The sequence below is a fragment of the Mustela putorius genome, unplaced genomic scaffold (assembly GCF_011764305.1).
Source record: "Mustela putorius furo isolate JIRA1106 unplaced genomic scaffold, ASM1176430v1.1 tig00000129_pilon_pilon_pilon, whole genome shotgun sequence".
NCBI lineage: Eukaryota > Metazoa > Chordata > Mammalia > Carnivora > Mustelidae > Mustela > Mustela putorius.
In genome coordinates, this window is record NW_025421290.1 from 10,702,781 (window position 1) to 10,728,761 (window position 25,981).

The following is a 25,981-nucleotide window of genomic DNA, read 5'->3' on the forward strand; positions in this document are numbered from 1 at the left end:
TTGGCTATTGATGTCTAATTAGTTGTAAATCCAAGGGGCAAGGAGAAAGGAATAACCCATGCTGCTCGGAGGCTGAGGTTACTCCCTCTTCTTGATCTCTCTTTTTAGAGCAAAGGAGCCTTACAGGAAGGCTCCTAGAAAACCCACTCACGTCTCATTGGCCAGAACTCAGTCACTGGCAAGAGGGCTTATCCTAATCAGAATAGACTCCTGAGTCATGTGAGCAGTAGCTAGCCCTGTCTTCAAGAAAAAGAGCTCACTCACCCAGGCATCGAAGAGTGTTTGTCCTGCCCTTATAGCAAGCTGTCTTTACCTTCCATCTTTGAGGAGATAAACACTGATATTTATAAAGATACACTGGCCCTGGCCCCAACTTGTTAGTGTAACATTTTTTAAAATTTTGCATGTTTAATAAAAACTCCTTTTTTCCCCTTCCTTCTGTATACTTCCCAGGTAATGATTACATGTAAAGTGCTGATACCTAAGAAGCAAAAGGATTGCACAAATAGAATTGAAGAAGACATAGTAGATTCCCAGAATCTCCCCGGGGTAACAGGGTTGGATAGAAAAGAACCTCTGAAGGAAGGGCTCAGGCATCAGGTTCTTTTTTTTTTTTTAAAGCTCCCAAGATGAATAGAATGCATATCCAATGATAAATCATTCATACATTTTAGCACTTTCATGTTATCAGAATAATTGCATATTTTATCCTTCTGATTATTAGGTTTAAATAGAAAATGAAAATTCATCACTTTCCTTCCTTCTGCTGTACCGGATATTTTAAAGAGATTCTGGAATCCTTTCATTTTGAACATAATCTTAGCATGCTTTTTCTGTTCTGTGGTATGCTCTCCAGGAAAAGGCAGCGAAATGGAAAAACCCCGACGGCCACATGGATGGGCTCACTACTAATGGCGTTCTCGTGATGCATCCCCGAGGGGGCTTCACTGAGGAGTCCCAGCCTGGGGTCTGGCGTGAAATCTCAGTCTGTGGAGACGTGTACACCCTGCGAGAAACCAGGTCAGCCCAGCAAAGAGGAAAGCTGGTGAGTGGTCTTCACTCTGGAAAATGTACCACACTACAAGCGCCTTGCTCAGGGACTGTCCTTTTTCTCCCCTGAAATCTAGAGCCTTTATGGAGGTAACAGTGCTGTGAACCATTGACCCAGAAGAATGAGAATTCCCTAAGCCCCTGAAAATGCTAACGACATGGGCTCATTTCCTTCCTTGATTAAGCTTTTCCCATAGTAGAAGAAAATTATCTTTTTCCTCCTTGCTACCTTAATAGTGTATCCTTTATTATATGCTTCATTACAAAATTCCACTTAAATTCACTTTAAGGGCATACTTATTTTTTGTGTAAAACTTTACTAATTTGGAAAAATCCTGAGCTGTCCAAGACTAATTATGTCCAATTCCATAATTATGAATTATGGAATTGGACATAATTAGTTCCATAATTATGAATTATGGAATTATTTACTAGAATTTCTGGAACTAAAAGATAATTAAGTTAGCTTTTTTCCCCCTTCAGTTCATTGTAAGAAATTAATACATAATTCCCTATGTAATTCACCAAAATCATAAAACTTTTTACTTGAAATCATTCATAGAGGGCATTGATTTGACATGTTAATATTTTCCTATAAATATCCCTACTTATCCCAAATGCCCTAAAGCAGTTGGCTTTTTAACTCTTTCCTTCTGTGGAGAATAATTATAAGCCCTGAGATGGGAAGTTGGCGGTGTGTGATCTTGCCATGGCTGCGTGGCACAGTGCCAGACATTTCTGAGTACACTTGCGGCTCCAGTGCTTTTCTTTAATTGAGCCAGAAAAAGAAGATGACAGTGGTGGGATGTTGGGGGGGTTGAGGGAGACTTTAGTACTAACCTGGTTTGCTAGACCCTACTCAATGTTTCTCCGTAGGGAACTGTTATTTTTATTTATATTTCATACCATTACTGAACTACAAATACAGCTTCTGCATCTTTACAACAAGGCCCAATATTAGAGCATCCTGGCTGAGTAAACAGAAGTGTTTTCCAAGAAAGACCAGAGCAAATACGATAGTGTTTGTGTTTAAACACTTCTCAAGAGACTATAAATAGGGAACAGACTGTAAAAGCAGTTTTTCCAAATAACTTTGTTTCTGATCACTGGATAACTTCATACAAAACTGACCGGGGTTGGCTGAACTGGTTCTCAGGCGTGATGATGGCAACAGTAGAAATCAGTAGAAGTCGTTGCTGGATCAGGCACTACGTGAACATTTCAGAGACCTCAGGTCATGAAATCTGGGCAGCTTTGTCAGAGAAGTGGAATCCTGCCCATTTTGTGGATGAGGAAGATATGGCACGAGAGGTTAAATATTGCCCAGGGTCCCAGAGTGAGAAGGTGGCAGTAGATGGAATTAAAACGTGTCCTCCCTGATAGAGAGTCTGGACTCCCACATTGCCATTTGGTACCCTGTTGTGGGGAGCCCCAGCCGGCCCTCACCTGGGAGAGTTTACACCAGAGCATTTGCTTTCTTGGGAAATAGAAAGTGTTCACTGGAGTCCGAGAAGGGCTTGTCTTTGTCAATGGGCACATTTCTAGAATGAGCTTCTTGCCCATCCTCGGTGATTGTGCAGTGACCCAGCTCAGGCAGCTGTGTGTGTCCTGGGAGGGGACATGCCCCTGAGAAGAAACGACTCCCAGAATAGCCTGTGTTCATGGGTTGTGTTAAATCTCAACTAATTTTAAAGTCAGTCCCTGTAGGAGACCCTCAGATCTTCCCCAGATTGTGCTATACTGATAGTGTATGGTGTAAAGGTTTCTGAGTTTCCATGATCTTGCATTATGGGAAACACCGGCAGGGGATGGTCAGTGAGAGGACCCAGCTCCCCTACAGCCCCCTCTTGTTAACCAGGGTTCATCTGTGGTGAACACCTGCTGATTCTTGGAGCTTAGGTTTCCACTTCGGATTCTGGTTCTGTAGCTGTGACTGGTAGCATTGAGGTAAGTAGTCTGTCTGGAGATTAGATTTAGGGAATAGGGCTCTGGCAGTCCTGTACGTTTGCAACCGAACACAGAAATACGGAGACTAATGTGATCTGCTGGCAATTCAGAATATTTTAAAAGTAGTAGATGCCTCCTGTTCTTGGTGTGGAACTAGTGCTGGTAGAAGGTTTCGGATTAATACCATAATCAGTGCTTAATGTGAATGATCATACTGATGTGTTAACAACTGCCATGTTTCTCATCACAGGAAGCTTTGTCCTTGATCAATATAATTAATTAAATGTGGGGGAAATGCCCCTTCAGGAGCTGAACCCCCTCCATAATCAGGTGAATAGACTTTGAATTGTATCCTATTTCTTATGAGCATACTATAGGCTAGGTCTACCAGATCCATACTGGATATATAATGTATCACATAATACTGGGGTATTAAACTACACTGGCTCTGTAAAACTTAGTAAATTCAGCTAAGTTCATCTCTTAGCTGAATTTTAGATGCTATAAAAATAACCCTAGGAGCGCCTGGGTGGCTCAGTGGGTTAAAGCCTCTGCCTTCAGCTCAGATCATGATCCCAAGGTCCTAGGATCAAGCCCCGCATCGGGCTCTCTGCTCAGCAGAGAGCCTGCTTCCTCCTCTCTCTCTCTGCCTACTTGTAAAAAATAAAATAAAATAAAATAAATAAAAATAACCCTAGCGTCACATACCGACCCTCCCAAGTGAGTCACAGTAAGTCTCTCTCGGGCAGTGCGCAGAGCAACCTCATGACATCACTGTCATGGTTCCCTGTGACAGATGAGAAAACCAGGGCTTTAAAAAGTTGATAACTTGCTTGTAAGCAGTAGGTGGGACCCATCCTGTCCATCCTCCCCACTTCTGAAGTGACCTTTTGGAAAAACAGATCTGTTCTTTTATAGCTGTGGAAAACTGCCTCCCTTTCCTCTGGGCACAGGAGGCCAGAGGAACCTCCAGGCCCACCACTGGTCACCTGAGTGTGGGCAGCTCCCTCCGCGTGCCTGCTGTGTGGCCTTGCCTCCCTCTTTCTGGACCACCTTCCCTTCCACCCACTGGTTGCTGACAACAATGTTTTCAAATCTCTGTTCAATGGCAATCTTTTTTAAAAAGCATTTTTGACGTCCTGTCATCAAACTAACAGTAGCAAACATCGGCATCGTGCTTACTGCCTGCCAGACATGGTTCTAAGAACATTCTTTGTATGATTTAATGCTCACCCTCCTCTTGTCCAGTTTTACAGAAGGGGGAACCAAGGCACAGGTAGCCGAGGTAACCGCCCCAAGTTAGAGCTAGTGCGTGACCGAGCCTGGGTGCACACGGAGGCCATGGGCTGCGAAGTCCACGCTCCTAGCCCCTTTGGGGACATGGCCTCACGTGATGGTTGCAGCTCATTATGGACCTTCACTGGCTTATAGCTCCAGCATGTCTGCCTCCTGCTAGTGAAGAAGACGTATCTTCAGGATGGTAGAGAAGCTGTATTAGCTCCAGGCCTTAGAGCACACCCGGCACATGGAGGCGGTGGTTGGATTCCTGCCTGCCGTGTCTAACAGCTTCACCTCAGCTGTTCATCAGACTTGTAAGCACTTGGTGTACTATGTGCCGTCCTTTTTAAAGTGAAGGCTTTCTCTTTCTCTGACTTACTTCACTCAGCATAATACCATCCAGTTCCATCCACATCAGTGTAAATGATAAAATTTCATCCTTTCTGATGTTCAGTAGTCCACTGTGTGTGCGTGTATGTACACACACCACATCTCTATCTAGTCTTCTGGCAACGGACAATGGACATCTGAGCTCTTTCCATAGTCTGGCTAGTGTGGACATTGCTGCTATAAACATTGGGGGGCAGGTGCCCCTTCAAATCACTGCATTTGTAGCTTTGGGGTTAAAAACCCAGTAGTGCAGTTGCTGGAAAGAAATCAGAAAGGGAGGCAAACAGTCAGAGACTCTGAACTCTAGGAAACAAACAGGGTTGCTGGACAGGAGGAGGACGGGAGGGGGGGGGGGAGGCAGGGTGACGGACGTCAGCGAGGGCACGTGATGTGAGGAGCACTGGGCGCTACAGGCAACAGATGAATTACTAAACTCTACGTCTGAAATTAAGTATGTACTATATGTTGGCTAACTCAATTTAACTTAAAAAAAAAAAAAAGGCAAATGGCAAATGCTTCTCCAGATCATAGGAATACAGAAGAAACAACAGATTGAGGGAAGCTAAAGATCACCGGGCATCCTTTGGGCCGCTGCAGTCCTTATCGCAGGGTCCCACAAGGACCTGGGTCCGCGGTGGTCACAGGGAGGGTGAATCTTCACAGCTGGACCGGTGGGACGCGTCCTGTCCCCCGTGCGGTCAAGGAGCCATAGTGTTATTGACGAGGAGGAAAAATGAAAGCCTAAGATTGGTGAAAATAATCACTGCAGTAGTTGAACATTTAGGGTTTGCGAGGACAGCCCACCCCTATTCCATCTCGTGTCCCTGTGGGGAAACAGGCGGGGCTCAGGGAGGAAGAGCCTCCTGGAGCCTGTCGGGGAGGCCGCGGGGAAACCGCGTGCCCGGGCTCGCTTGCACGGGAATCTTTGCTCAGGAAAGAATGTTAGAGCGCGGGGCTGCACGGTGCTTCTACCAGGCCTGTCTGTCCGCCTCGTTGCAGGTGGAAAGCGAGACCAACGTCCTGCAGGACGGCTCCCTCATCGACCTGTGCGGCGCCACGCTCCTCTGGAGGACGGCGGACGGCCTGTTCCACACCCCGACGCAGAAGCACATCGAAGCCCTGCGCCAGGAGATCAACGCCGCGCGGCCGCAGTGCCCCGTGGGGCTCAACACCTTGGCCTTCCCCAGCATCAACAGGAAGGACGTGGTGGAGGAGAAGCAGCCCTGGGCCTACCTCAGCTGCGGCCACGTGCACGGCTACCACAACTGGGGCCACCGGAGCGACACGGAGGCCAACGAGCGCGAGTGTCCCATGTGCAGGACTGTGGGCCCCTACGTGCCGCTCTGGCTCGGCTGTGAGGCGGGCTTCTACGTGGACGCCGGGCCCCCCACGCACGCTTTCACCCCCTGCGGACACGTGTGCTCCGAGAAGTCCGCCAAATACTGGTCCCAGATTCCCCTGCCTCACGGGACTCACGCGTTCCACGCCGCCTGCCCGTTCTGCGCCACGCAGCTGGTCGGGGAGCAGAACTGCATCAAGTTGATTTTCCAGGGTCCCGTGGACTGATGGCCCCGACAGCCGTGTGCGACTTCATTAACAAGTTACTGTGAAGATTTTGCCACTAACTCTAGATTTTACCTTTTTATAATGCTGTTTATTAAGGGGAGGGGGGACCTGACGCTGGGAGGGGGGGGCGGGGGAGGGCACGAAGGGGGAGGGGTGTCACGGCGCTGAGACATGCCCGGAATTTAAGACCGCAGTGGCGTGGTGCATGCTCTGAACCGCGGCATTGTCATCGAAGTATGCTTGATGCAAACATCCTATCTTTGTACTAATTGGATTAAAAAGGCCATGCTTTTATTTTAACCTTGGGTTTTTAAACGAGGTTTTCCTTTGTAAACTTGGATGAGACTTGAAATCCTATTTTACAAATGCAGACGAAATTCATTCAGAAGGCATTGGCTCTCCTCGTAGGCCCTTGCGTGCTGCGTGGCCTGAGTGGGGACCGGGAGCCTTGACCGAGGCTGGGAGCTGAGCGGCGCCGACTCCACCGCTGGGTACAACGGGGTGGCGACGACAGGAGGCCTTAGGCGCAGAGGCCTTGTTCTGAAAGCTGGGGTTTTCGGATTTTTCTCTTTTTTGGGGGGAAGAGAACATCCCTCTGCTGCCATGTTTTGTTTTTACTTTGGTGGAATTCAGTGGCTTTATCCACGCAGTCATCTGAGAACTTGGCATTTCAAAGAAATTTCCGTAATTTTTTATTCCGCCTTTGGTTTTGTCTTTGATAACGCCTCGTGCATGGCCAGAACAGTTTGGTTAATTAAAATGCAGCAACTCTTAAAAATTCCATAATCAAGGGGGATTATTATTGCAGCAGTCAGTATGGCCTAGGTTACTATACCATCAAGTTTCTTTGCTTACTGGATTGTTTAGGATTTAGGATTAAAAATAAGGTTTTACCTTTTAAGAAACCACTTGTTGGGGTTTCCTAAGTGTTTGTCCCTTAAGGCGGCCAAAATTCTGGGAGCCTCGAAGCAACAGCTCACAAGGATGCAAGCGTTTTGGTTTGCTCGCTCCCTGCCATCTGTCACCTTCTCCTGCAGCGTACGGAGCCCTGTAAGTCTAGAAAATGTTTGCAAATCAAACTAAATTTAAATGGGATCATTAGATATACACAACACCACGTGCTACATCTGCAGAGATAATTTGAAATTCCTGATTTCAAGAGAGCAAATGAGTGTTTACTGAGGAATAATTAAATCAGAATTTCATATGAGCGCCACCATCCTTCTGTTAGTTCTGTTCATTTTGAGTGATTCTGGGATGCTCGTTCTCTGTCCTCGGTACAGATAGTGTCCCTACTGCCAGAATGTAAAGATTTCTAGGCCAGGAGACAGGCGTAGCACAGCTCATAGACTTGAAGCAGAGCCCTGCCACATGCAGCAAGTATTTATTTAAACTAACATCCATTCTACATTTTAACCTTTTAAGAGTACAGAATTTATAGTATTTTCACATACTGTGTTCATACTTGAATATCTTTCCATGCTCTGCCCCCTGGGAAATATGTTGCCCTGTTTTCAGTTGTTCTAACCCATGGTAAAGGTCTTTCTTTCTGAAAGTGATTAGATTACCCTTGATTGCTGCTACTTATTTGACCTAATGTCTAAAAAGTTCCGCTCAGTTTAAAAAAAAAAAAAAAAAGCTTTACTTTTCAGAGGAGATTATCATTGAGGAGATTTTTTTGTTTTGGTAATTTTTAAGTGATGTGAAAATCCAGCAACAGTCCTCTTCTGGATAGCTTACTCTATTCTGTAGGTAATTTCATTTTCTTTTTGTCCGCAGGGAGAGTAAGTTGTAATGTATCAAATGCCTTTTTAGGTAGTCTCTGTCCCCAAGGATTAGCTTTCGCTTAGCGTGTCTTTTCAGTTTGTGCTCCTTTGGGCTCCACAAAATGACAGAAGCGGCAACAGTCCCTTTGCTTGCTGTATGGCTAGAAGATGACTGGAGGAGTCTCGATACCCTAAAAGCATCTTGTATGGTAAACAGCCTTGCCTCTAAGCAGGGCTGGATTTTCCCCATCAGAAACATTTCTGGAAAGTTACAATCTGCTATAATCTCCCATTTCAAGGACTGTTATAGTTCAGGGTCTAGCAGGTTGATGTGCAACAAACACATGGCCCCAAATAACTTTCCAACTTGAAATGTTTGTTGTTGTAAATGGAGATAACAAAGTAAAAGCTGAACTTGGAGTAGCTCTTTGAAGGGGAGTAACAGTACACTGCCCCCCGTCCACATTGCGTCTCCTGTGACCTCCAAGTGAGGTCCCCTTGCCCTCTGGGGAAGGAAGAGCAGAGAGGAGCAAGACTGCAAAAAAGATACTAGGCTCCTCTTGGCCGCTTCTAATAAGAGTCACTTAGAATTTGACCCAAGGAGTTTCCTCCCAGGTGGAGAGCAGTTCAGTTTGTGAGAATAAAGAGCTCCAGCTCGACGGAGAAATGCAATTTAGAAAAAGTAACTTCTCCAAGGTTACCTCTGTTTTCATCTTGCTTGCCACGTTAAAGGGTGAGTCCCGCTCTCCCAGGTGTCCACATAGGAAACTGCCGATCGATTATTGTGATCTTGGCCTAACCAAAATGCCTTTGGTGACTAGGTCACCAGAAGTTAAAAAAAAAAAAACACCCAGTGATGTATTCCTGTAGTTAACTTTTTCCATTGTCAGTTTACTATTTTAAAAGAAAAAAGGGTGGATGGGATACAATTCTGAATATTTTTCTAGTCCGGAATTTTTTTAAATTAATAATCGGTGCTGTCGGGTCATGCATGCTGCAACTCAGTATTTCCCTTATTTGATTTCGCTTTTTGCAAAAAGGGCTATAGTTCACATGGCAGAGTAAATATTAAACTTTCTGGGGTTCCCTCCCCCCACCTGTGGCCCAAAAGAATTAAAATCTTTTAATATAAATAGCATATTTATCATTCCTCAATAGTTAATTATAGAGTTTGGTACCTTTGTGCCTCAGGGAAGCCACGTGATATAACTGGTTATAGAATTTCAGGGTTAGGGTTTAAAGAAAGGAAAAAGCCATTGGAAAAATGATGGGCTCCATGAAGGAAGCTAATGAATCTGGATGCAGAAATATGCTAGGAACTGGCATACACATGATTGTAATAGAATTTCTTTCCAGTATCAATAGGGAAAGCTTAAGTTAATTGCATATACTGTATTAGGAAAGTTGAGAACTCTTCCTAAAGCTTCAATTGCTTTATTTTTGCTTACATAAAACTCCAAACACCTGTGTCTGGGAGCTCAGTATTGTGATTTGGGCACTTTTGAAAGTTAAAGCGAGCATATTTTCTCCTTTTGTCATAGGTCTCACAATTTTTACCTGCGGTCTAGGATTTTGATCAACTTTTTAGCCATTCTGTGCTTTGGATCCGTGTGAAAGGATGTGTGATCACGGCATTGTTCATGCTGGCTATAAGCTGGTTATTTTCATGCAATTTTGCCTTGTAGCAGTGGAATTTCTGATAGGCAAACCACAGAACCTTGATTTTAAGCCAGATCCATCTCCATTCCCTTGGCAGGCGATCTTCTAGCCCCTAGTTTAGCCTTCATGGGCTGAGGGTATGAAGTTCTTTCTCCAGGGCTGGAAATAGAGCGGAGCTCTGTTATCGTTTCTTAATGACCCAAAGGCCAACGAGACAACTCCAGGATTTTTTTTTTTTTTTAATAGAAGAATGTAAGCATCGCTAAAGTAGTAAAACAAAAGAAGGTTCAGTGTTTCTTTTCAGTAAAACTTATATCCTCTCAAGTTTTTGCCCTCATGAAGAAGCCCTAGAAGAAGATAGGACAAAGCAAATATTTTTCCAGGTGTACTTAACTGTTTCTAAACAGAAATAAACTTGATGAAAGGGAAATTATTTCTTTTTAGCTGAGATGACCGATTGTTTCTCTGTATTAAATAGTCTAGAAGTTAAAGGGTGGTCATATTTACCATGTATAGTGTTATGAGCAGTTAAATATTATGGATATATTTGTAAAACTCTTCTTTTATATTTCATGTCAAATTGAAAAGTTTATTTCTTCACTATTGTACCTGTGGAAATACAAGCCATTTTACAGGAAAAAAAAATCTTTGAAAATTATTAAACGAATCTCAGTACGTTTGTGAGTCATTGTCTTCAGATTCTGTGGCTGTCTGGGGCTTATCAGGACATTTAATACAAAGCTGTTACAAAAGTAGACTTGATTTTTACATTTCTCAAACTTTAAAGTTGATCCCATATATTTGTGCTTATTGTATTCTATTCCACACAATATATTTTTAAATTTGATTTTGAAAATCCCATTTTTTATTAAAAATTAAAATTCTTTTAAACTATCTTTAAAAATCCCATTGGTGCTTAAATCTAACTTCCAGGAGAATTTAACCTGACTTGTAGAATTAATGGATTTTCTTCATGTTCATTATAGTTCTAGGGCTACTTTTGCAACAATCTTCATTCATTTCTAACAACATAAGGATTATGGGTTAGCCTTCAAGCTTTAAACTAATAGATCTTTCATAAGAAAATATATGTATTTGATAGTTTCTCATCACATTGATATTTAAGGAGGCATAATATTTGAGGGAGATGGATTTTTCATTTCCCAAAAGAAAATGCACATTAACATGGGCTTTTATTTTGGGAATTAAATTTGATAAAGTATTGGAACACTTAAGTTTCCACGAATTCTAAGATGGATTTTAGAAAAACATAGCCCTTGCAATTGTGAGATACATCCCATTTGACAAGGGTGCCAGAGTATTCAATGGGGAAAGAACAGTATTTTCAACAAATGAAACTGGGATAACTAGATAGCCACATAAAAAAGAATGATGTTCTTACTTCACACAATACACCAAAACTAACTCAAAAAGGATGAGAGTGCTGAAACTATAGAATTCTTAGAAGATAACAGTAAACATTTGTGACCTTAAATGTAACACCAAAAAAAAAGGGGGGGGCTTTAAAATAAAAAATGGTTAATTTCTTTCCCCTATATTCATGTTTCATTTCTTAAATCCCACACTGAAATGTGGGAACATTAAAAAATGTTTTTTATACATTGAAGGACGGGGTCAAGAAAGTAAAAAGACAAACCACAAAATAGAATTGGAAAATTCTATGAGTTGTATACAGAATATGTTAAGAACTCATAACTCATCAATAAAAAGAACCAGTAAAAAGAGAATGGAAAAATACATACTCAAATCTTTTGACCAAAGAGGGTACAGAAATAACCAATGAGCACATAAAAAGATTCCCATCCCCAGGCATCAGAGAAGTGCAAATTACAACTTTATACCCACTATGATGGTTATAATAAAAAAATACTGTAGCACGTGTCAACAATGTGTTGAAAAATTGAAACCCTCATATACTTACAATCCCTCATATACTGTCGGGGATTATAAAATAATAAATACAACCACTTTGGAACAAATAGTACGCCTGTTCCTCTTAAGGTAAAATATACAATTGCCATGGGACTCCTACATATGTAGCCAAAGATTCCTGAAAACATGTTCACACAAAAACTTGTATGTGAATATTAATAGCATCATTAGTCATAGTAATCAATAAGTAGAAATAACCCAAAAGTCCATCTGGACCCATCCATTTGGGTCCATGGACCCAAAAGTCCATCCACACAGTGGATTTAGCTATAAGAATTAATGAAATACTGATAGGAACTTTGAAAATATGCCAAGTGAAGGAAGCCATATACAAAAGACTACATTGCATGTCAGAAAATAGGCAAATTCAGAGACAGAATATAGATTGACAGGCACTGAGGAGAGAGAAGAGTCAAGGAGTAAGTACTACATTACTACTTTCGTTATTGCATGAAAATGTTCTCAATTTACATAACAGTGATGGTTGCACAAACAATATACTAAATAAATTTTATACTTTGGAAGGGCAACTTTCAATGTCTGAATATGATTTCTCAAAGCTTAAAAAGTTACATACTAAATTCAGAGATGTTAGACTGAAAAATCTGCATCCTAGAATTAAAAATACAGCCCCATAATCTTAGTGCTTCACATAAAAATATTGAGGATCCTTGAGATGTTTTCCAAAGTCTTAAAACAGCTTATTCCTATCACACTTCCATGTGCCATTAGATAAAGAAGAACACAGATAAAAGCCCACTAAGAAGATTAGAAGAGGGGAGCCTGGGTGGCTCAGTGGGTTAAGCCACTGCCTTCGGCTCGGGTCATGATCTCGGGGTCCCAGGATCGAGCTCCACATCAGGGTCTCTGCTCAGCAAGGAGCCTGCTTCCCCCCTCTCTCTGCCTCTCTGCTTCTCATGATTTCTCTGCCAAATAAATAAATAAATAAATAAAAAGAATAGGGGAGAACTTGGTATTCTTAGGGATGGATTGCCCTTTTTGCTGTTAGGATGATAAAACAGAATGGTATTTCTGGAAAAAATAGAATGCTATCTAAGGCTTCAAAATACACTTTCTTTATTTTTTTGGAGCATGCCCAGTGACTCAGTCAAGTATCCCACTCTTGATTTGGGTTCTTGAGGTCATGATCTCAGGGTCACAAGATCAAGCCTCCTGTTGGGCTCTGTTCTCAACAAGGAGTCTGCTTGAGCTTTTCTCTCTCCCCCTCTCTCCCTTTGCCCCTCCCCCTGCTCCTCTGCACACTCTATAACATTTTTTAAGCACATGTTTCAGTGAGCACTGGCTGTTCTACACAAATAATGAATCATGAAACACTACATCAAAAACTAATGTAGTACTGTATGGTGACTAACATAAAAAATATTTTTAAGTTTAAAACTTTTAAACTCTTATAATCAAAGTAAAAACTAACAGAGGGCCACTGTAAAAGATTTAAAATCTGGGGAGCATGAAGAATAAAACTTATTCCTCTACCACCCAAAAATAAACTATTAATATTTGAAGTTAGATCCTTCTAAACTTAAAAAAAAATTAATTTTTCTGACTTCAGTTTCATTCTGGTATTTAGTTACTTAAATGATAATTGATACAAACTTTGAAATGTGGTTTTGGGAACAGAGGGAAAATGACTGATATATCTTGAGTGGGTTTCTCAGTAAACAGCTACAAAAAGGAAGTTTTTTCTCCTATGGCACAAAAAGTTTCCAAGGTTGGCAAAATGAAACTGTGATGGCTAGGCTGCCAAAGCTGTAAGTCTAAGAAGACTGTTTTCAAGCTGTTGTGTCCCCCTAAACACCCACTGCCAATCATGGGACATACTTTGGAAGGCCCACATGGACTATTTTTAAACACTACTTCCTTCTTTCATCTTCTAAACAGGTCCTAGTTGAATAAAGTTATTCTTATTAGTTAAAAAAGGTAAAGTGGATTCTTTCTTGCCTACTTCCAGGTTCAAATTTGAGGTCACATCTGAGTGCCATGGGGTGTTTGTTGAAAATGCAGATTCTGTAGTGGCATCTACAGAGGCTGGTGATGTTCTAGCCTTCTAGGTCTCTTCAGTAACTCATACCTTTGGATAAACAACATAAATGATTTCACAGGCAATGCATGTTCCATGCTTTAGGAAACTTCTCTTCAAATAAATTATTGTATGAGTCATGGGTTTCATGGTGCAAGTTACCATGCACTAATAAAATACAGTATTTCCACAAAACTAGAATAACCTTAAGATTTGTATGGAGCCACAAAAGACACCAAATAGCAAAAGCAATCTTGGAAAAAGAGGAAAATTGGAGGTATAATAATCTCAGAATTGAAGATACATTACAAAGCTGTAGTGATCAAAACAGTATGGTACTTGCACAAAAACAGACACCTAGATCAAGAGAACAGAATAGAAAGCCCAGAAATAAGTCCTTGATCAGATGGTCAATTAATCTACAACAAAGGAAGCAAGCATGTACATATACAATGGGGGAAAGTCTCAACAAATGGTATTGGGAAATCTGGACAGCTACATGCAAAAGAATGAAACTGGACCACTTTTTTACACCATACACAAAAACTCAAAATGGATTAAGGACCTACATGTGAGATCTGAAAACACAGAAATCCTAGAAGAGCTCACAGGCAATAATTTCTCTGACATCAGTCATAACAACACTTTTCTAGATTTCACTCCTGAGGTGAGGGAAACAAACGCAAAAATAAACTATCAGAACAACATCAAAATAAAAAACTTCTTCACAGCAAAGGAAACAACCAACAAAACTAAAATACAACCTATTGAATAGGATATTTTCCAAGGACACATACAATAAGGGGTTAGTATCTAAAATATATAAAGAACTTATACAACTCAACACTCAAAAACAAATAATCCAATGAACAAATGGGCAGAAAACATGGACAAATATTTCCCTAGACATACATTTGGGCAACAGAGACAAGAAAAGACACTCAACATCACTCATCATTAGGGAAATGCAAATCAGAACTACAGTGAGATATCACCTCACACTGGTCAGAATGGCTACTCTCAAAAACACAAGAAATAACAAGTGTTGGTAAGGATGTGAAAAAAGGAAACTTTGTGTATTATTGGTGGGAATGCAAGCTGGTATAGCCACTGTGGAAGACGGTATGGAAGGTCCTCAAAAAATTTTAAAATAGAACTACACCATGATCCAGTAATCACACTGGATTATCCAAAGAAAATGAAAACACTAATTCGAAGGGATATATATACCCCTATGTTCATTGCGGCATTAGTTCCTATAGCCAAGTCATGAAGCAGCTCAATTGTCCATTGATAGAGGGGTGAATAAAGAAAGTGGTATATAGACCACGGAGTATTACTCAGCCATCATAAAGAATGAAATCTTGCCATTTGCAACAACTTGGGTGGAACTAGAGAGTATAACAATAAGTGAAATAAGTCAGAGAAAGATAAATACCATATAACTTCACTCATGTCCATAATTTAAGAGACAAAACAAATGAACGAAGGGAACAAAGACAAACCAAAATAGATTCTAAACTATACATAACAAACAGATGGTTACCCAAAAGGAGGTGGTTGGGAGATAGGTGAAATAGGGGACTAGGAGTACACTTATCTTGAGCTCTCAGTAATATATGGAATTGTTGAATCACTATATTGTACACCTAAAATGAAGATGACACAATATATAAGCTATACTGAAATTAAAATTTAAATAAATACATAAATAAAAGTTTGGTTGAGACCTCAGGTGGGAGGGAAGATCATTCTTAACCTTATGACCTTGGGAAATAACCCAGTACATCCCAAATTTATTTGGCCACAGACCCCCTTTTCTCCCATATAATGTGTTTTACTTTCTAGGCTTTAGCAGTTGTGGACCTATTGCTACACATTCTCAAAATTATTTTTTTAATGAAACAAATGAACACGAGCCCAAAGGGATCCATTGATATTCATGTAGTTCTAAATTCTAATATTTAAATATACTATTTGCTGCCATGTACAGCTCTGTATAGCAGCCTCTAGGACTTACAATATTTTAATGATGATGATCATGTAATATTTTCCATATATTTTCATAAAGGTTATCTTTTGACTCTATATTTGAGAATAAGGCTACTGACAAGTATGCACGACCTTTTCAGTTGGTAGATGTTTCTTATTTTTAAGTGAATTTTTTTATAAAGTCCTATTAGATTTTATAAACTCCTACTTGAATTAGTTTATTTACTTATCCCACTTGGGTACCAAGCTGGTTATCACCCCTTGTTCAGATGGAAAACATCATGATGCTTGATTGGTTCTCCGTGTTAGTTTCTTATATAGAGTAAGAGTTAAAACTCACTGAAAATCCTGCAACCTATGCTTGAAATACAATGAACTGGCCAGATTTCAGTCCCTACCACCCACCAAGATTTCCTTTGGATGAGAACTAGTTACCATTGATTACAGTTTGATTTTTTAGAAAAGATTCACTTATTTGAGAGAGGGGGGCAAAGGCATATGAAAAGAATCCTCAAGCAGACTACCTGCTGAGTGTGCAGCCCTAAACCAGGCTTGATCTCATGTCCCTGAGATCATAACCTGAGCTCAAAATTAAGAGTTGGACACTTAACCTACTGAGCCTCCAAGGCATCCCAATTACAGTCCAATTTTTAGTGGATTTGATTGTCTGCTTGTATTCCTAAATCTGTAGGATGAAATCTGCTTTAGAAAATAAAGGTTTTAATGGTGACCTCAATCTGAATCAACATGACTAATATTAGAAAACATAAAGCCAATGTGGAGAGAGGAAAGAACATTGAGGTAGGTGTCAGTTTCTGATAATTGTGTAACTTCTAATTATGTGATCTCAGGCAAGTTGTTTAATCTTTCTGCCTGTTTTTCCAATGGGAGATGATGAGATTGGACTAAATTGATCATGTCAAGTTATAAAATAAGTCTCAATTTAAAAGATAGAAAAAATTATATTAAATATTTTTTCCTACCACAACAAAATGAAACAAAATAACAGAAGGGAAACTGTAAACCTCACAGTAATGGGGAAATTAAATAGCACACTCTTGAACAATTGCGAAGTCAAAGAGTAAACTAAAAAGGAAATTAGAAATTACTTTGAGAAAAGTGAAAACAAAACTACAACATATCTAAACTTACACATTAAAAGCGTAATTCATCGCAGTAAGTGCATACATCAAAAAAGAAGGGAGATTTCAAATAACCTAAAATTTATACCTCAAGGAGCTAGAAAAATAAAATGCAAGCCCAAAGTTAGGAGAAGGAAGTAAATTACAAAGAGCAGAAAAAACAAAATAGAAATACTTAAAAATAGAAAAAATTGACAAAGTTTTTTTGAAGAGATAAACACAATTGACAAACCCTTAGCCAAACTATGAAAAAAGGGTAAACTCAATAAAATCAGAATGAAGAGATATTACAACTGTGGACACAGAAATAAAAAGAATTATGATAGACAAATATGAGCAATATATACCAACAAACTTGACAACCTAGAAGAAATGGTTAAGTTCCTAGAAACACAGAATCTACCAAAACTAAGTCATGAAGAAATATAAAGCCTAAGCAGACCCATAACTACTATGGACATTGGACCTGTAATAAAAAAAAAAATCTCCCAACAAAGAAGAGTCCAGGACTAGATGGTTTCACCAGTGAATTCTACCAAATACTTAAAGAGGAATTAAGGCTAATCCTTCTCAAATTCTTCCCCAAAATTGATAAGGAGGAAATCTTTCCAATTCATTTAATGAGGCTAGTAGTACGTTGATAACAAAGCTGGACAAAGAAAAAGAAAACTATAGGCCAGTATCTCTGATAAATACAAACACAAAAATCCTTAAAAAAAAAATAGTTGCAAACTAAATTCAAACAGCACATTGAAAGGATTGCACAGCATGATCAAATGAGATTTATCCCTGGGGTGCAAACATGATTCAATATACAAAAATCAATTAATGTGATATATTACATCCCAAGAATAAAGGATAAAAATCACAATTTTCTCTATAGAGGCAGAAAAAGTATTTGCTCAAATTCAATATCAGTTCTTGATTATGATTCTCAACAAACTAGGAATAGAAGGAAAATACCTCAACAAAATAAAGGCCATATACTAAAAGCACAAAAATAAAATTGTTGAAAAATCGAAAATTTTTCTTCTACAAATCAGGAGGAACAAGGCAAGGATGCCCACTCTCCCCACTTCTGTTTAACACAGTACTAGTAGTGCTAGCTAAAGCAATTAGGCAAGATATAAAAGTCATCCAAATTGGAAAGAAAGTAAAACAATCTGTTTGGAGATTACATCTTATATACAGAAAGCCACAAGAATCCATTTCTTTAAAAAACCTACCATAACTGATAAAACTAACAAGTGAATTCAGTAAAGTTGCCAGATACAAAGTTTATTTCACGAGTTCCTATTCAAGAGCAATGTAGGAAGACTCTAAAATCACCTCCTCCATAAAACACACCAAGTTACACCTATTAAAAGGACGATTTCTCCTGAATAACTGGAGGCTGGCTGAACAACTACTGAAAAACCAAAGTAGAACAGCAAGAGAATAGCAAGGAAGACAGACACAGCAAGGAGGACAGAGACACAGCCGACACTGGGAAAGGCAGTGGGGAAGGACAGTACTGAGGCACCAGGAACAGATCCCTCTGCCCTTGGGCACAGAAAGAAAGCCATGATACAAAAGAGCAACTGCGGACCCAGGCAAGATGGTGGAAGAGTAGGGGACCCTATTTCAAACAGTCCCCTGAATTAAGCCGGATTATCTGCCAGACCACTCTGAATGCCCACGAAATCAGCCTGAAATGTAAGATATGCCAGGATCTATACTAAGAGAACATCTCCAGTAGCCCATTTCAGGGTATGAAGCAGGGAGCCACAATTCTGTAGGCAGGTATCAGAAGATAAACAGAAGGGTGGGGGGGAGCTGCTACACAGCTGGTGCCAGGAAGGTGAAATAACACAGGAGCGCGAAAGTGTCCCGCTGTGGGGGCCTGGACACAGACTCACAGACCGATAGGTAGCCACTGGGAAAGGACTTTAGGGTAGCCCCCAGGCTGAAACCTGGAGCTGCGGGGATGTGCATGTGAACTGGGAGCAGCTGGTGGTTTTAGAGACACAAAGGGCAGAGACATGCCTGGACATGGAAGTGAGGGCTTGGGAGCACTGCTGTGGGGAGCACAACCCAGGCTGCTGCATTTTTTTCAGCAGCACGGACAAAAGCGGAGTCAGTATGACCTGGAGGGCTTTCTGGAGAACAGGGTGTGATCTCACTGTTCTGAGACAGAAGTTTGGACACAGTCACTTCTGCTCTGACTCTTGGAAGAGACACAGAAATTCACCAGGGAAAGATGCCAGAGAGAGTAAAAGCCCCCCCCCCCAACAGGTTTTCACCGGGCCTATCCCCCACTACTGAGGGCAAGGCAATTCTGCCCATACAGGGTTGCCTGAATAATAGCCCAGCAGACCCCTTCCTGCAGAAGATAGGCTGAAAGAACAAGAGGCCAAGAACCCTAAAGTCCCTATAAAACAGCTTCATTTTCTTGGATTGTGGCCAATAGTTTGAACTCTGTATATTCCCTCAACCACCTCTCACCAGAATGACTATGAGGAGGAACCCCCAACCGAGGAAAAATTCAGAGACTGTGACCTCTGCCCTGAACTAATGGATACGGACATAAGCAAAAGGTTGGAAATAGACTTCAGGGTAACTGTTATGCAGACAATAGCTAGGGTGGAGAAAACCATTAGTGGCAACACAGATTCTCTAAGGGCAGAAATGAGAGCTGATCTGGCAGAACTTAAAAATGCTATCAGTGAGATCCAATCTAATCTAGATAGTCTAACAGCTAGGGTAAATGAGGCAAAGAATGAATTAGTGATCTAGAAGACAAACTGATAGAAAAGAAAAATCAGGAGGAGGCCTGTAACAAACAGCTTAGAATCCATGAAAACAGAATTAGAGAAATAAATGACACCAATGTTAGAGTTATTGGGATCCCTGAGGAAGTGGAGAGGGAGAGAGAGAGAGAGGACTAGAAGATATAGCTGAGCAAATCCTAGGTGAGAATTTTCCTAACCTGGGAAATGAAACCAGTGCTCAAGTCCTAAAGACAGAGAGGACACTCCCCAAGATCAACAAGTGTAGAGGGACCCCCTGGCATGTGATAGTGAAACTCTCGAATGTTAAATCCAGAGAAAATACCTTACAGGCAGCTAGAGGGAAGAGATCCCTTATGTACAGAGGGAGGAACATCTGAATAACATCAGACTTGTCCACAGAAACCTGGCAAGCCAGAAAGGGCTGGCAAGACATACTCAAGGTACTAAATGAGAAGAATATGCAGCCAAGAATACTTTATCTGGCAAGGCTGCCATTTAGAATGGATGGAGAGATAAAGAGTTTCCAAGACTGGCAAAGACTGAAAGAATGTGTGGCCACCGAACCAGCCCTGCAGGAAATATTAAGGGGGGAGGGGTTGCTCTATAAAAGGAAAACCTCAAGAGTGATATAGAACAGAAATTTACAGAGACCGTCTTTAGAAATAAGGACCTCACAGGTAACATGATGACAATAAAAACATATCTTTCAATAATCACTCCTAAAGTGAATGACCTAAATGCTCCCATAAAATGGCACAGGGTTGCAGACAGGATAAAAGACAGGACCCAACAATATGCTGTCTACAGGAGACTCATTTTGAACCTAAAGATATATCCAGACTGAAAGTGAGGGGATAAAGAACCATCTTTCATGCCAATAGACCTCAAAAGAAAGCTGGGTAGTGATTCTCATATCAGACAAACTAGATTTTCAGTCAAAGGCTATAGTCAGAGATACAGAAGGACACTACATCATTCTTAAAGAATCTATCCAACAAGAAGATCTAACAGTTGTAAATATCTATGCCCTTAACATGGGAGGGGTATACATTAGGCAACTGTTAACCAAAACAAAGAGACATATTGATAAGAATATGTTAATTCTAGGGGATCTTAACATGCCACTCTCAGCAACAGACATATCATCTAAGCATAATATCAACAAAGAAACAAGAGCTTTGAATGACACACTTTACCAGTTGGACCTCATAGATATATACAGAACACTCTACCCTAAAACAATAAAATACCCATTCTTCTTGAGCACACATGGAATTTTCTCTAGAATAGACCACCTATGGGGTCACAATACAGGTCTCAACTGATCCCAAAAGACAGATTGCTCCTTGTGTATTCTCAGACCACAATGTTTTGAAACTGGAACTCAATCACAAGAACAAGGTTGGAAGAAATTCAAACACTTGGAAGCTAAAGACCATCCTGCTCAAGAATGTTTGGGTCAATCAGGAAATCAAATAAGAACTTAAACAATTTATGGAAATGAATAAGAACAAAAACACAATGGTCCAAAACCTATGGGATACAACAAAGGCAGTTTTAAGGGGGAAATACATAGCTATCCAAACCTCACTTTAAAAAAAAAAAAAATAGAAAAATCCTGACTACACAAACTCTCTTTATACCTTAAAGAACTGGAGAATCAACAACAAATTAAGCCTACCCCACACACCATAAGGGAAATAATTACGATTATAGCAGAGATCAATTGATTAGAAACCAGAGATATAGTAGAGCACATCAATGAAACTAGAAGCTGGTTCTTTGAATTAATAAGATCAATAAACCACTGGCCAGACTAATCCAAAAGAAAAGAGAAGGACCCAAATTAATATAGTTATGACTGAAAGGGGAGAGAGATCACAACTATCACCAAGGAAATAAAAACAATCAGAAATTAATATCAATAGCTATATGCCAATAAGTTAAGCAACCTAGAAGAAATGGATGGTAAACTTCCAAGACTGAACCAGGAAGAAATTGACAACCTGAATAGACCAATAACTAGTAAAGAGATTGAGAAGTGTGTGGGGGGGACAAAAAACAAAAAAACAAAAAACAAAAAAAAAAAAAAAAAAAACTCCCCAAAAACCCAAAATCTAGGACCTGATGGATTCCCTGGGGAATTCTACCAAATATTCAAAAAGGAGATAATATCTATTCTCCTGAAGCTGTTTAAAAAAATAGAAACAGAAAGAAAACTTCCAGACTCTTTCCATGAGGCATCACTTTGATCCCCAGACCAGGCAAAGACCCCATCAAAAAGGAGAATTTCAGACCAATATCGCTGATGAATATGGATGCCAAGATTCTCAAAAAGATCCTAGCTAACAAGATCCAACAGTACATTAAAAAGATTGTCCACCACAACCAGGTGGGATTTATCCCTGGGATGTAAGGGTGGTTCAACATTCGCAAATCAGTCAATGTGATAGAGCAAATTAATAAGAGAAGAGAGAAGAACCACATGGTCCTCTCAACTGATGCAGAAAAAGCATCTGAGTACAGCATCCTTTCCTGATTAAAACTCTTCAGAGTATAGGGATAGAGGGAACATTCCTCAACTTCATAAAATCCACCTATGAAAAACCTACAATGAATATCATTCTCAATGGGGAAAAGCGGAGAGTCTTCCTTTTGAGATCAGGAACATGACAAAAATGCCCACTATCACCACTATTGTTTAACATAGTACTAGAAGTCCTAGCAACAGCAGTCATACAACAGAAATAAATAAAAAGTATTCAAATTGGCAAAGAAGTCAAACTCTATTAGCAAATGACATGATACTTTCTGTGGAAAGCCCAAAAAACTCCACCCCTAAATTACTAGAACTCATACAGCAATTCAGTAATGTGGCAGGATACAAAATCAATGCACAGAAATCAGTTGCTTTCTTATACACTAACAATGAAACTATAGAAAGGGAAATTAAAGAATCAATTCCATTTACAATAGCATCAAAAACTGTAAGATATCTTGGAATAAAACTAACCAAAGAAGTAAAGGATCTATACTCAAGGAACTACAGAACACTCATGAAAGAAATTGAAGACAAAAGATGGAAAAACATGCTCATGGATCAGAAGAATAAACACTGTAAAATGTCTATGCTGCCCAGAGCAATCTATACTTTTAACACCATCCGAATCAAAATATCATGAGCATTTTTCAAAGTGTTGAAACAAACAATCCTAAAATTTGTGTGGAACCAGAAAAGACCCCAAATCGCCAAGGAAATGTCGAGAAAGAAAAACAAAGGTAGGGGTATCACATTGCCTGATTTCAAGCTATATTACAAAGATTTGATCACCAAGACAGCCTGGTACTGGCACAAAAACACACACACAAACCAAAGGAACAGAGCAGAGAGTCCAGATATGGACCCTCAACATTATGGTCAAATAATCTTTGACAAAGCAGGAAAAAATATCCAATGGAAAAAAGACAGTCTCTTCAATAAGTGGTGCTGGGATAATTGGACAGCTATATACAGAAGAATGAAACTCAACCATTCTATTACACCATACACAAAGATAAACTCAAAATTAATGAAAAACCTCAATGTGAGACAGGAGTCCATCAAAATCCTAAAGTAGAACATAAGCAGTAACCTCTTCAACATTGACCACAGCAACTTCTTTTAAGACATGTCTCCAAAGGCAAAGGAAACAAAAGCAAAAATGAACTTTTGGGACTTCATCAAGATCAAAAGCTTCTGCACAGCAAAGGAAACAGTCAACAAAACAAAGAGGCAACCCACGGAATGGGAGAAGATATTTGCAAATGACTGTACAGACAAACGGTTGATATCCAGGATCTATAAAGAACTCCTCAAACTCAACACACACAAAACATACAATCATATAAAAAAAATGGGCAGAAGATATGAACAGACACTTCTCCAATAAAGACATACACATGACTATCAGACACATAAAAAAATGCTCATCATCACTAGCCATCAGGGAAATTCAAATTAAAACCACATTGAGATACCACCTTACACCAGTTAGAATGGCCAAAATTAGCAAAACAGGAAATAACATGTGTTGGAGGGGATGTGGAGAAAGGGGAACCCTCCTACACTGCTGGTGGGAATGCAAGTTGGTGCAGCCACTTTGGAAAACAGTGTGGAGATTCCTCAAGAAATTAAAAATAGAGCTTCCCTATGACCCTGCAATTGCACTACTGGGTATTTACCCCAAAGATACAGATGTAGTGAAAAGAAGGGCCATATATACCCCAATGTTTATAGCAGCAATGGCCACAGTCACCAAACTGTGGAAAGAACCAAGATGCCCTTCAACGGACGAATGAATAAAGAAGATGTGGTCCATATACACTATGAAGTATTATGCCTCCATCAGAAAGGATGAATACCCAACTTTTGTAGCAACGTGGACAGGACTGGAAGAGATTATGCTGAGTGAAATAAGTCAAGCAGAGAGAGTCAATTATCATATGGTTTCACTTATTTGTGAAGCATAACAAATAGCATGGAGGACAAGGGGAGATGGAGAGGAGAAGGTAGTTGAGGGAAATTGGAAGGGGAGGTGAACCATGAGAGACTATGGACTCTGAAAAACAATCTGAGGGTTTTGAAGGGTTGGAGGGTGGGAGGTTGGGGGAACCAGGTGGTGGGTATTAGAGAGGGCACAGAGTGCATGGAGCACTGGGTGTGATGCAAAAACAATGAATACTGTTATGCTGATAAAAATAAATAAATTAAAAAAAATAAAGGTCAACAGGCTTGGCTGAGATAGAGCCCAAGGGCACTGAATTGCTCTTGGGGAGAAGGCCGGCCAAGAACCCATGGGGCTACAGTGTGGAAACAGTGATCTGAAAAGTGCCTGGGACACACATTGGGAGATTATTTGCTCTTCTCAGATTGCGTCCCTAAAAGGGAGGGTTCTTGAGATACCTCTCCAGGAACAAAACAGATGGCTAGTGCCATTTTCCTCCCCCAACCCCAAAATAAACACAGAACCACCTGCAGGAAGCAATGCAGCATAGCCACTGGCTGCCTACTTTGCTTACATAAGCCCTGTCTCCCTGTGCCTTGGTCCCAGCATGGCAAGCCCCTCCCCTAGAAGGCCAGCACAAACCCCTGCCCACACCATGTCTCTCAACAGAGAGTTTTGTAGGACCTTAGTTCCAGTGGAGGTGGTGACAGGAGTCATTTCACAAGCAAACGAAAGTAGTTAAAATTCAGCACATTTAGGCCAGGGACAAAACATTGCTTATAGCAGGCAAGTAGAGCCACTGCAGAGGACTGGCCTGAAGGATAGAGCAGCCAGAATACAACAACACAATGCATGCATCTGGAGGCACTCCCTGAAGCACCAGGCTAAGGGCACTGTAAGACTTCCTCAGAAGGCCATTATTTTCAGGAACAGGAGACATAACTGTCTTTTCTAACACTTAGCAGAAGACAGAGACTAAGACAAAATGAGAAGACAGAGGAACTTATCCCAAATGAAAGAACAGGATAAGGCCACTTAGAAATCTAAGTGAAACAGATATAAGTAACATATCTGATAGATAATTTAAAGCAACAATACTGACTAGGCTTGAGAAAAGAATGGAAGACATCAGTAAGGCCCTTACCACAGAGATAAAAGATCTGAAAAAGGTTCAGAGATGAATAGTGCAATAAATGAGATTAGAAACACAAGTGATACCCTGAAGAGCAGGCTGGAAGAAGCAGAGGGATGAATAAATGCCTAGAAGATATCTGACAAAAAATAATGAAGCTAAACAAAAGAAAGAAAGAATTATATGAAACAAATAGACTTAGTGAACTCAGTAACACCATCAAATGCAGTAGCATTTGTATTATAGGCATCCCAGAAGGAGAAGAGAGAGAAAAGGGGCCAGAAAATTTACTTGAAGAAATAATAACTGAAAATTTTCCTAAGCTGGGGAAGAAAACAGACATCCAGATTCAGAGGTACAGAAAATTCCCATCAAAAATCAACGAAAGCAGGCCCACACCAAGACATATTGTAATTAAATGGGCAAAATGTAGTGATAAAGAAAAATCTTAAAAGCAGCAAGATAAAAGAAGTTGTTAGCTTACAAGGAAAAACCTGTAAGACTAGCAGGAGATTCTCAACAGAAACTTGGCAAGCCAGAGGAAAATGGCATGACATATTCGAAGTTTTGAATGGGAAAAATCTGCAGCCAAGAATACTCTATCCAGGAAGATTATCACTCAGAAAAGGAGGAAAGGTAAAGAACTTCCCAAACAAGCAAAAATTAAAGAAGGTTGTGAGAACTAAACCAGCCCTGCAAGAAATATTAAAGGGTACTTTCTTGAAGGGAAAGAAAAGACCAGAAGTGACAGTATAAAGGCAAGGAATATAAAAGCAGTAAAAACTAATATTTTGATTTTTTAAAAATCAGTCA

The 25,981-nt window shown here is 40.3% G+C and overlaps 1 protein-coding gene across 2 annotated transcripts in view; it reads left to right on the forward strand.

Moving 5' to 3' along the window:
• PELI2 (pellino E3 ubiquitin protein ligase family member 2) overlaps positions 1 to 10,550 on the forward strand; it is a 188,732-nt gene extending 178,182 nt beyond the window's left edge. For both annotated transcript variants that reach the window (XM_045069790.1, XM_045069801.1), the window contains 2 exons: positions 857 to 1,045; positions 5,665 to 10,550. In XM_045069790.1, the coding sequence (XP_044925725.1) occupies positions 857 to 1,045; positions 5,665 to 6,231 (756 nt within the window). In that variant the 3' untranslated portion in view covers positions 6,232 to 10,550. The remainder of the gene's footprint in view (positions 1 to 856; positions 1,046 to 5,664) is intronic.
• The last annotated feature ends 15,431 nt before the right edge of the window (positions 10,551 to 25,981 follow it).